At 36.2% G+C, this 13,274-nt stretch overlaps 1 protein-coding gene across 1 annotated transcript in view; it reads left to right on the top strand.

Annotated features, from left to right (window-relative positions):
- Window positions 1-290: 290 nt before the first annotated feature.
- Window positions 291-13,274, top strand: part of sugt1 (SGT1 homolog, MIS12 kinetochore complex assembly cochaperone) — a 28,634-nt gene continuing 15,650 nt past the window's right edge. Inside the window, exons 1-6 of the mRNA XM_077535618.1 lie at window positions 291-393; window positions 512-560; window positions 6,075-6,165; window positions 6,386-6,455; window positions 8,701-8,771; window positions 10,681-10,734. Of these exons, the coding sequence (XP_077391744.1) occupies window positions 380-393; window positions 512-560; window positions 6,075-6,165; window positions 6,386-6,455; window positions 8,701-8,771; window positions 10,681-10,734 (349 nt within the window). The 5' untranslated portion in view covers window positions 291-379. The remainder of the gene's footprint in view (window positions 394-511; window positions 561-6,074; window positions 6,166-6,385; window positions 6,456-8,700; window positions 8,772-10,680; window positions 10,735-13,274) is intronic.

Raw genomic sequence — 13,274 nt, 5'->3', positions numbered from 1 at the left:
ACTGCAATTCATTTAGGTTATGGAAAACTAGTGGAAATTTGATATGACAATAATACAGTAGCCTACATGCTAATTTTATTTATATATAAAAAAAAATATATATATATATATATATATATATAGTTGGCTGAGGCAAATAAAACAACGTCGAAAACTAGTTTAATTTGTTCTACTGGTGAATTTAAACTTAATATTAATTATTAAAATCTATTATTTTCGCAAGCTTGTATCACACAATGTTGGTCAAGAATTAAAAAAAGAAAAGAAAAAAAAAGCTCACTTCCGGCTTCTCGCAACTTCAGCGGAAGTACGGTTTCACTACAACTACAGGTCCTGCAGCCGTTTCATTACTCTTAACTGGCCAACTAGCAGCAACGCAATGGCGACTGAACTGTAAGTAAAATAATAATAATAATAGTGACAATTATTATATAACATGTATCTGCCTGTATGTTTTTGCATGAGTTACACTATTTAGGTCTTAAATTGCTGTTAATTCTTTCTGGTTTAGCCGTTTCCCTGACAGCCTCATTGACGAAGACCCACGGAAAGCTCTCGAGGTAAACATTTAGTAGCCTTCAACTAATTTTAAACACGTATCATATCTCTGATTTGCAAGTGGTCTTTATGGCATGGAGCGGTTAACCATTTAGGCTACTAGCTTTATAAGAAAATAACGTTGTTGCACGTAGGCTAACGTTAGCTTCGTCTTTGAATGTCACGAGCTAGCCTAGTTAGCAAAGATTGGTTTGCACCCTCGTTGTATTTTATTATCCACTGACAGTTGTATGGGATTGAGTTTCTGATCAAAATTAACAAGTATGAGATCAATTATGGGCCAACTTTCGGTTTCTTGTGAGTACTAAGGTCCACGTTGTTTTCGTAAAGTGGGACACATCACCATGGTAACTTGTGATGCAAACTTTAATTAGCCTCTGTGTATCAGCCAAAGGAAAAGTATATTACGTTTGTAATTTTTTTTTTATTGAGCACTTTTGAACTGGGAGGAGTCTCAAAGACTCTACATAGGTAAAGTCATCCGTATATAAAATACAGAATCACATTTTACGTTAGATGCCAGAGGGGGAAAAAAAATACATTAAAATATCAACAAATTAAAATCAAATCTGCACTTACTCAAAATCAAATCTATGCGTACTGGAGTTCCTGTCTCAAGAAACGTGTTTAAAGCTGCTTTAGAAAAGAAGAAGAAAAAAAAATACAAAATCCAAGCGCAATAATGGGTGCAACGGGTCAAAACACTCACAGTTTGGATCATATCACAGTTTTAAGGTACAGATTGGCTCAGTTTTCAGATAAGTAAAAAGAAAACAAGTCTATGATCTATGTCCATTTATTTCATAAAACTCTTCATAAAACTCTTGCGCTGATTTATGTACAGCACTTTGGATGCAGCAATGGTTGTTTTAAACTGCTTTATAAATTGAGTTGAGTATCTTCCACTCCACTGTGATAGAATTCCATCACTGTATTTTACAGGGTTGCCAATACATTCAACTGACATGATCCATATATTCATAGTTGCTGCTTTCTCTGTTGGCATGAAATAAATTGCAGTGGACCTCCAAATTACCCGCGATTTTAGCACAGGTAGATTTGCATAGGAATCATGTCTGAATGACAACACTCATGGCTCAGGATGTGTGATATCTACACACATGGACAAAATTGTTGGTACCTGTCTGTTAATGAAATAAAAATCCACAGTGTTCATTGATATACTGTGACACTTAAAAAGTAACAATAGATTAAAAAAAATAAAGGTGTGTGCTTTAATTGGCATCATAGGTGTCTACTGTCTTCAAATTCCTAATCAGTTAGTTTGTTTATTTAAACGGTGACAAATAGTCACTGTGCTTTTTGGTGACATGGTGTGTGTACCACACAGAACATAGGCAACAGAAAGCGAAGGAGAGAGTGCTGTCAGGAGATTAGAAAGAACATTTATAGACAGGTTAAAGTTAAAGGCTATAAGACCATCTCCAATAGGGCTGGGTTTAAAATATTGATATTCCTTTTCATAGCCCAATATCGATTCATAAAATCATGAATCGATACTTTTAATAAGGCTTATGTTATTCAGAGTACCCCAAAAGGAACCCATTGCTTACAAAGAAAGGAAGCAGCTCAAGCATGAGCTGCTCCAAGCTGGTGATTGCTGTATAACATTGAAATATGGTCTTCATTTTAATGCATCGTGGATCTCCCTCTCGAAAAATACACACATGCAAACACAAACTGTTTAGACAGATGCAGGTTCTGGTTGGATGAAACTTCCAATATGGAAAAGCTTTTGTTTTTGCGATTAGTTTTAAATGGATTACCTTAACTAATATTCTGCCATTGTGGGCTTTCTTTATTGCGTCCCCCCAAAATGTTACCCTTGTACTTTTTTTGTTACAGTTTTAAAACATGACTTGTTTTGTTTTGACAAACTCAAAATGAGTTGCTGGTTGTCTTTGTAGCAGACATATCAACGACATTCAGCTTCATGGTTCTTTACACAATGTTTCAATGCATTTGTACATGTTAGACTTATAGTAGGACTCGAAAGTATATCTAGTCAAGTTAATTTGGAAACAATTATCAGCTTACTTATCGGTTATCGACATTGGTACTTTCTAAATTATTGGTTTATCGATATCGGTTGAAAATAGCGTTATCGTGCATCCCTGACTACTACTAATTTCATCGTGGTTGGCAGGTGCTTTTGGTGCATTACCACCACCTTATCAAACGGAGTGCATGCATGTGGCAGTACGGTAATTAAAACTGTACATTAACTGAAACAAAAATATAAAAGCGAAAGACAGAACACAAATAACCCCCAAAAGAAGTAAGGTAAGAATTGGACATAAAACACAAAATGTGGATGCATAATTATGGACTATGGCTGTCTCTCTTATGGTACAGGTAATTATTTATTTATTTATTTATTTATTTATTCATTCATTCATTCATTTATTTATTTACTTATTTATTTTTAATTTGGTCTCTACTAGAACCTTGGAATTAAAACTGTCACAGGAATGTAAATGTTGTGATTTGCAAGAGTGTTTTTGCCACTTTACTTACATAGCGTTGTAGTTTTAATCGATTTCATTTATTATTTATTGTTTTGCTCAGGTCATGTTTAATTAAACTGCATTGTATTCAATTATAAATAAAAATATTAATATTTTTACGAATGCACCAAACAAGAGAGAAGGTTCTACTATTTGCAGTAGGGGTGTTAAAAAAAAAATCGATTCGGCAATATATCGCGATATTACAGTGCGCAATTCTCTAATCGATTCGATATGCGGCCGAATCGATTTATTTAAACATTTTTTTAAATGGAAATATTCAACAAAACGTCTTACTTAGAGTTAGGGTTCACACGTTAAGCATGGAAGAATGTTTTATTAATGGAACATTAAGCCTAAATATTTTATTTCAATGCTGTTCAAACATGGAACGGATTGCAACATACTGTTCGTTAAATACAGTGGCTCACAGTTGTAAGACTGAAGTTTCAGATAAATAAATACATTTTCATACAAATCTTATGGTGTACATTTACAAGTTTATCGATTTAGTATTCTAAATTTGGGTAGAAAAAAATCGCAATAATCGACATAGAGATTAATCGGTATTGAATCAAATCGTGATCTATGAATCGTGATACGAATCAAATCGCCATGTACTTGTCAATTCACACCACTAATTTGCATCATTGGTACTTCTGAGAATGTCTTCCATATATAAGTAAAATTTGTACTGTATGAAATCCTTAACTGAATCAAAAATCAATGTGAATCGTGAATCAAATTGGGCCCTTCTGAATCGACTCAATTTTGGAAATTTGAATCGACACCCAGCCCTAACTCTAAGCAGCTTGATGTTGATGGCGCTGGCGAAGCTTCGGGGCAAAATTGTGTCAACATATTTATATTTCAGACTAGGGTTGTCACAAGAACCGATACTTCGGTGCCAAGTCGATGCCAAGATTCTGAAAATGTGACGGTATGCCTTTTCTACAATACCCGAAGTACCGTTGGTATCGAGGCGGCATATCTGGCCGCGTCTTTTGTATTGTTTTGGGGGTGTTTATTTATTTTATTATTATTTTTTTTTTTAATCCCACACGCACTCACTCACACAAGCTTACATCGTGTAAATTGGGTAGATAATGAGCGCTTATCTGGCAACCCACGTTACGTCTAATGACGTCACGTGACTACCCTCCCGCTGCTACAATAACAAGGAAGTAGAGCAACATGCGTGCAACATGATAGTCGCCCGCACATCTGCGGCGTCTTCAACTACAGTGGCCCCTCAGTTAGTTGAGAAGAAAAACACTAAAAATCGCGTATGGAAGTACTTTGGATTTGAGGTTGATGCGCAGGGATTGAGATGCCGAAACCGTTTCCAGATGAAAGGGGAACACATCCAACTTAGCGAAACATGGACATCCAGACTTGTACAAAGAATTCAAGGCAAGTGCATTTGAATTCCCGTTATCATTGTTGTCCATATCTAAACTAATAACGTTAGTATGATGACCCCCACAGTAACATGTTGCCGGGCAACTAATTTACTGAATCACCTAAAGTAACGTTCAACAACCCTCAAATAATATATCAAACGTTATTCGTTATTTTGTTTGTTTGTGTGTGTGTGTGTGAGGCTACGTGCTGCAACTGATTGGTAAATAAGCACAGTATGAGATTTTTATTTTTTAATGCTACATGCTCTGTGATGCATTTTTCATTTTACAGTATTTTAGTGTTTAGTACTCATTGTTTGTTTATTTATTGAACATATAAACATAAACAAGTAGCACATGATAATTTAAAAAGAAACTCATAGCAATTATTTGTGATGGTTTACATGTCCAAAGGGAGTAGGAAGAAGTTAAAAACTTATCTAGTCCTACTGCTTATTCTTTGTTTCTTTTAACTTATTTCATTATTAAATACAGTAAATTAATACATTACAATAAAAGTCAATACAGTCTTCCCTCGCTATAACGCGGTTCACTTTTCGCGGTTTCGCTGTATCGCAGATTTTTTTTAAGTGCAATTTTGCATATTTTTTTACAGTAATATACTCATTTTATAAAATTTATGAAGGTTTGAACATTGTCAAAGTTTGAACAAGAGAGAAATCTGAGAACATGTAAATGCCTCAATGAGAAAAGTGTATAAATTGTGCGGTCGGGGATTTTAGAGCCTTAAAACATTTCTAAGAATTGTAAAACATAAAGCTAACTACTTCGCGGATTTCATTTATTGGGGGTATTTTTTGGAACCTAACCCTCATACTCGCATATACAATTTTCATTACACTTTCATTACAATAATGCTCTTGAACTTTACTTTTAAACATTTTTTTAAACTCAACAATTGACTTGCATGATCTTTTCAAGTCATTACCAAAATGATTCCACAAAATAACACCTCTTACAGAAACACACCTTTGCTTAATATTTCTTTTATTTTTATTTTTATTTTTATTTTATTTTTTTTGACACTTGTACCCCTTATGTCATATAAGACTCTCAAATTTCAAATGGCTTCTGAATACTATGGCAGAGTAGATTCTTGTAAGCTTTATACATTTGTGCTATTACTGTACTTAGCTAGTACATGCACAGTATTTTTATTTTATTGTTCACTCTATTGTTTAATACATTAATGCACAGTATTTTAATTTAATGCTTTAAAGCTACATGCCAATTGTTCTGTTTAAGCACACAGTATCATTGTTTGTTGTTCACTTCTAATAAAGGAGTGTATGTTGAAGTACATAGAATTTATTGCTTATTTTCTATTTTTACCATGGTATCGAAATGGCATCGAGACTCGTGGAATTTCAGTGGTATTGGCATCGACTACTAAATTTCTGGTTTCGTGAGATCCCTATTTCAGATATGGGGACAAACATTTGAGCTTCAAAATTTTCCATTTGTACACGTAGCAATAAATCAACTCACTTGGATTCATCCAGCATTTTCAAAATAAACTAAGTTCGATATTTGCATCACTAATGTGAATAATTTCTCTTTGAAGGCACTGAATGAGGCTTTGCAAAGAGACTCTGACAACACTGAGTGGCTCTGTCAACGTGCCTATGCTTACATACTTCTCAAAAACTACAGCTGTAAGTCTGCATGTTTGCATCCTCTTTTTCAGGATTTTGAAACATTACTTTGTTTGTGGAATAGTTTTGTTTTCAATGAATATAACAGACAGAAAAAAACTCACCTGAAAGGATCAGGTGAGGTTTTTTTTTTTTTCTGAGTGGACACTGCAGATCAGAGCATTTGCTAACATATCTGCCGTTTTCTTGTCATAGCATAATTTGTGTCACCTCTTTACAGGTGCTGTTCAAGATGCCAAGAAAGCGCAGCAGCGGAACCCAGGCCTTTCCCTTGCCTTCATGCGAACAGGGTGTGTATTGTGTGGGCGTGTGTTGGGGGGGATACTGAAAAGCGAGTTTTCAATTTAATTTGAATTTGTTGGGGGAAAAAAATTATATTCACGATAAATATACAGAGTGCTTTTATCCAGTAAAAAAAATTACATAGTAATCAGTGCCTCACTCACATTACATTACTCAATATTGCAGCCACTTTTGTGCTTTATGGTAAATAGTGAATACCGCAGTACTTCATTTATATAGAGCTTTTCCACCTTACAAAGCCCTCAAAGCGCTTTACATTGGACTACTCATTCACCTAGTGATGACGCAACTTCAGTAATATCAATCTTGCTTGGAAATCAGACTCATCGATGTACCAGCGAGTGAGTCTGGACACAGTCACCATCAAGCGCATTTCTGAGGCGGGGCAAACCTAACCAAACAGAGAGTGGAGATAACCATTAAATCAGTGGAGAGTGGAAGTTACGTCTTCTGGGCACGTCCTACGTATTTTAACTAGTGTTGTTCCGATACTGCATTAAAACAGTGGTATCGGTATCGGTGACTACTCACAAGTAACATGCCGATACCATTAAATCCAACGCTAATATAGGATTTTGGATGCAGCATCTAGTGTCTTGCTCATGCACGGCATTCACTGGTATGTGACATGCTCACTGCATGCCAATCTAAGATATCTTAGTGGTCCTTGAATGCTCTGAACCAATGGCAGGACAGCTTTTTCATGTTGAGGAGAAAAAAAAACTTAAGTAACGGTATGGTATCGGTATCGGCCGATACTGCAAAGCTGGGTATCGATATCGGTATCAGAACAACACTAATTTTAACCAAGTGGTTGTGCCGTAGTTGGTGAACAACTTCAACATTCTGCGCATTCTTACTGTTGAAATGTGCATGTAGCGTTTCTCCCAGTCTTATTGATGGCATTTTTGTCGTAGGGACAGAAAATAACGTGAATATGCCGCGGAGATATCAATTTATTCAAGTTAGGTGGCCCTCGCGATTGGCAATGTAAGAGGGCCACCATTGGCTTCACTTCTCTTCTGCAGTGTCATTGTTAGTCCATTCATACAAGTCTGATTTTTTTTTTTTTGATTTTTTTTTTTTTGATTTTTTTTTTTTTTTTTTTTTAAATAAGAGAGAGCTCAGAATTGTTCATTTGGCAGTCTTACCGATTCAATATCTTATCAATCATCATTTCTCTCTCTCTCTCTCTGTCTCTCTCTCTTTATTTATTTATTTTTTTGTGCGTGCGCGCGTGTAAATATGTGGAAATTTGTACTCATTAATTCACCTAAAACCTAATAAAAATCCCATTACCCTTCACCTTAACCGGATTCTTCAGAGTCTCGCCAGTCATGAAGTTCAGAAGGTCAGGAGACCAGAGGAAAGATCAAAGAAAAGAAAGATAAATCAAAGTGAAATCCAGCAGCAACTCAACACCACCTGCCACCCACATGGCTACAAAACCAGAGTCTTACACCAACCCCAGAATCCTATAAATTCCTACAACTTAAGGAGCTCTCAAGAGACCAGAGGAAAAACTAAAGAGAGGAAGGAGGGAAGGATAGATAAAGCAGAGTGAGATCCACAGACACCAGCACCCACTGATTCAACGAGCAGTGGGAGGGAGAGTCGAATTCTGTTTGAATTTCAGTACATGCTGGTGTGATGGATCTGGCATGCATAAGGGCCGCCACCAAAGAGGGGAGCCGTCGACCGCAGCCCCGCAAAGTGAGCACGGTCCCCCCGGAATCCCCCAAGCCGCGGCAGCACCAAGCCACAACCCCCCACGCCCGCCAGGTGGATACCGGCCGGCGAGCCAACCCAGACGCCCGGAGCTCCCGCGCCCCGAGCCCAACACGACAGAACGAGGCCCTGCAGGCCCCCCACGGTGCCCAACCGGCCCCCAGCCCCCGCTAACCCCAAAGACCCCCCCCCCCCCCCCCAAATCTGTGATCTTGACACACACTTCTTTCTGTGCCATCAGTTGGGAGTTTTTTCTGGTTGTTTAAAATTTAGTTTAATGATGAAGCAAACAAACTATCGTTCTCTCCCAACCGTGCTTGAGTTTGAATGGACTTGTGCTGCCAAGCAACGGAAGAGTGGTCAATGACAGCCTACCAGACCCTCTTTCTTTATTTCAAGAAAGTCTTGCATTATTTTAAATCTAATTTTGGGATATTGTTCTCTAAACCTTTTACTCTCCTGGATCACTTGGTGTTATTGTTTTTAATGTTTCCATATTTACAGAGTAGCTGAGTACCATCTGAACCATTATGAGTCAGCCCATGCAGCCTTCACTCAGGGACAACAGCTGGATGGTGGGTAAGGTTTTTGCAATTAGGGTTTAGTCTGTTTGTACTCAACATTCTCTCTGCAGTTTTTGATGTATACAGTCGTGTGAAAAAGTTTGGGCACCCCTGATCATTTTCAAGATTTTCCTTTATAAATCATTGGTTGTTCAGATCAGCAATTTCAGTTGAATATATCATATAGCAGACAAACAGTGATATTTGAGAAGTGAAATGAAGTTTATAGGATTTATAGAAAGTGTGCAATAATTACTTAAACAAAGGTAGGCAGGTGCATAAATTTGGGCACCCTTGTTGTTTTATTGATTATAATACCTTTAGCACTAATTATATGTAGCCACAGCACTGACAATAAGGCTTGGTATTGAAAAAAAATAAAATAAAATTGTCATTGTAGGAAAAGCTTGGCATTGTAAAACAAGAATTGGCATTGTAAAAGGTTGTATTGAAAAATAAAATACAAACATTGAAAAAACACTATTTTCTTTATTTTTTTGTATTATGTCTTTTTCAATGCCAATCTGCAGATTCACCCCCCAACCCCCGAGTTTCACGGTTTTTCAGTTTCAACTCGCTGGGTTTCAGTTTCAACTTATTGGCAGTGTTGTAACGTGGAGGGGCGGGCGCGGGGTTTGGGGCGGGGCTTTGACCAGGAGAACGCCTTCCAGCTTTTGAATATGATCAGGGGGTGCCCAAACTTTTCATACGACTACATAATATACAGTCAGGGGATCAAATCCCACGATTCGAAGTTGGGATTTGATCCCCTGCCATAGTTTGCTTACTACAAAGAGATTTAATTAAAAGTCTGTAGTTTTTGTGTTCATGGATCGATGGTTAATTTGCTCCTGGTAATGGACTATATCAGTCAAATTCAGATTCTCAATAGTACCGTAAATTTTACCTGTATTATGTAGTCCTTCATGAAAGTGGACTGATGTCCTTTGTGTTGAATCAAAATAAAACATTTGCTTTTCCTTTGGAAAATAATAGACAATTTTGAGTATTTTCTGAAACCTTATGGACCAAACGAGTAACTCAATCCTAATTAATGTATTTTCTGGGCTGTCAATTTGAAATAATGATGTGTTTTTGAATGAAGAAATTGAAATTAAAATATTTTAATTAATCAACAAATTATTACTTGCAACATAATTGTTACTTGCATCCCTCATTTTAATTAATGCAAGAGCCCATGACATTTACTGAAAATGACAACAGTGATATATTTAAAAGTGGTAGGACTCTAGTAAAAATGGAAATGATTAGAAGCTTTGTTATTCATCACTGTGTAACTTACAGGAATATGATTTCAAACTGCAATTTGAGCAGACAAGTATTCATTAAGTTGAACTCCTAAATTCAAGTTGACTATAGTCAGTTAAGCTGTTGAATTTTTTTATTTTATTTTTGTTTATTTTTTTTTCTCATCAACTCAACCACTGGAAAGATACAATAATTTCCCCCCACGGCAGGACTGAGTGGACTGTTGATTTCTCTGTGGCTCTACCTTAATAGTTTACATGATAAATTCACATGAGGCGCGTTGCTTCATTTACAAAAAAGCAGCCAACAAATCAGCCTGTAGTAGTGGCAACACGCAAGCACAGGTTGATGTGCAGTCTAATAGCTCATTGCTTTTTTAGAAAAGAGTTGCAAGAGGGTTCTGTCACTTAAGAAATTATACTCTATACGATACTAACAATTAGTTTGAAGCTTTACTACTAACTGTTTGAAATTTCATCATAGTTTTATCTGTAAACTGTTCCATCCCTAACCCCACCTGATTTTCCTCACAATTAGGTTTACCACTTCAGGTGCCCTCAGCTGCCTTGGCAGATGTATTTTCCTTTGTGTTTAAGTTTATAGTTAAAATAATAATAAAAATGAATGTGTTGTCTTTTTGTGCTTCTGACAGTTTCTGAAAAAACATTTGAAATTTGGATCAAGCGATGTGAGGAAATGTTGGGTGGTGAGTATCATCCATATCCTCCTAATGCTGAAAATTCAACAAATGACTATTTTCAGTTCTTTTCAACCAATAAAATGTCTTGGAACTGTGCATTTAATGTTCATGTTTTGAAATGAAGACCTTGTCCAGACGTCGGGTATTTTTAAAACCGAACATTTCCCCCCTCCCTGTGGAGGAAAACATTTCATCTATTTTGCCACATTGGTGTAGTGTAAAAAAAAAAAAAGCACACGCACACACCCTCATGGTGCTATCTTTGCGGGGCCCTCTTATTGACATAATGCATTTCCTAGCCCATTCCCCTAACCCCCCTCCAACCATCAAAAATGATTGCCTACCCCCGTTCTTTACCCTAACCTCAACCATAACCCAATTGTAATCTAAACTGTAAAACCAAGTCTTTACCCTCAAAAAGAGGTCTAAGCTAGTGGGGCCCAGCAAAATGGCCCCACAAAGACGGGTGGTCCCCACAACTCTGTGAAATCCTGAAAAATTGGCCCCACCATGTAAGAAAAACAAGACCACACACACAACCAAAACGCAAACAAAAAGCATCCACGCTAAAATGCTTAAGTGTGCTTTTATGCTCATTTACAAGCATGCCAATCCTCGAGGTGGTAAATAGTTAGTCCAATACCGCTTGTCTCTTGATCTCACACAAGATTTATTTATTTTTAAAGCAATGCCTGTAAACAGAAAATCGGGGTGAGTACTTCATAATGGAGCATAGAGGAAAAATGAAGATAAATATAAAATAGACAACCGAAGCGTTTTTAAACAACTTTAACAAATCGTCACCCTCTTAAATTAGTTGCCTGTTTTTTGGGGGGGTTTGTTTGTTTTGTTGTTGTTGTTGTTTTTTTTTTTTTTTAATTTATTTATTTTTTTGCCTAAATTAGGGCTGCTCGCCCACTCTGTACCAAGTGTAATATCTCAGACGGCTCACTCTTTCATATGTTTTGGACTTGTCCTAAACTTAGCAAATTCTGGACAGAGGTTTTTTATTCCCTCTCCCAGATTTTGACAGTGAGGGTGGAGCCGAACCCCCTTGTTGGTTTATTCGGAGTCACAGGGGACGTTCGACTTTCTTCTGAACAGCGCCGCACCTTAGCGTTTGCCACCCTCCTGGCGCGGAGGTCTGTCCTCTTCAGGTGGAGGGATCCCTCTCCTCCCACGCACGCCGATTGGCTGGCAGCTTTAATGACATGCTTGAAAATTGAAAAGATCAGATACTCTCTCCGTTATTCTAATGGGAGATTCCTGCGTGCCTGGGGACCTTTTTTTAAACATGTGTCAGTCCTCTCAGGCCCTTGACATTCCACAATTTGACTTCTTTTTTATGTTGTTTATTTTGTTGACATTGGTTATCCATAATCATTACTAAAGCTGAATATTTAATGGTCATGAATCTTATTGGCAGTGACGGGGTTTAATTTTATGGTTTATTTTATTTTTGTTTCTTTTTTTTTTGTGTGTGAGTGCTGGATGTCAGTCCTGTGTTTCATTTCATCTTGTCTTTTTTGCACTGGAAATCTATGCACTATTATTGCAAAAAATAAATAAAGAGATTTTGATTTAAAAAAAAATAGGGCTGCTCGATTATGGGAAAATAATAATCACGATTATTTTAGCAATAATTGAAGTCACGTTTATTAAAATGATTTAGTTTTTTTATTTTAAAACGATTATTACTTTTGGTACAAAACAAGAAAATGTTTAAGCATTTAAAAATATTAAAAAAATAAAAATAAAAATAGAAACAGTATAATTATGTAAGTTTCTTTTGGACCAAACTGAATTTCTAATATTTATTTAGTTATTTATTTATTTATTCATGTATTTATTTATTTATTTATGTTGGCAAAAACTTGAGTTTGAGTGCATGTGCGCATTGTGCAGGAGGATGATTTTTTTTATTTATTTTTTTATTTGAACAAAACTAGACAATGTTCAAGCGTAAAAATATTAAGACAAACAAAATTCTTAGAAACACTATAATTATGTTAAGTTCCTTTTGGATTAAATAAGATTTATTAAATTAGTTATTTTTAAAAGAGGTGCAAATGTATAAATTTAAATAACTCCAAAACTAATATATATACTGTGTGTATATGTGTATGTGTATGTATATGTATATATATATATATATATATATATATATAATATGTATGTGTGTGTGTGTGTATATATATATATATATATATATATATATATATATATATATAAAAATTGTGCTGATTTTGTAATTGTGTAGTGTCATAATTCAAATTGTAATTGAATTTCGATTAATTGCACAACCCGAGCCTAAATCATCTCATGATGCAAATGGTTAATTTTTTATGTGTTTCCTGAAAAATCTGAAAAAAGTGACTTGGGTGATTATTTTTAGAAGGCGTCTAAATGCAACTGATAATAACAAAAAGCGAGGCAGATGCGGTTGTAAGGTTTTAGTACCTGGGGGAAGAGCACAGGTGTCCATTGTCCTGACTTTTTCTCCTTTCACTGCTACACCTGGCATTTGAAGAGGGGTGTGGAGATTG

The sequence above is a fragment of the Festucalex cinctus genome, chromosome 1 (assembly GCF_051991245.1).
Source record: "Festucalex cinctus isolate MCC-2025b chromosome 1, RoL_Fcin_1.0, whole genome shotgun sequence".
Lineage (NCBI taxonomy): Eukaryota > Metazoa > Chordata > Actinopteri > Syngnathiformes > Syngnathidae > Festucalex > Festucalex cinctus.
The sequence above is the reverse complement of the archived record's forward strand: the minus strand, read 5'-3'. Positions and strand labels throughout refer to the sequence as shown.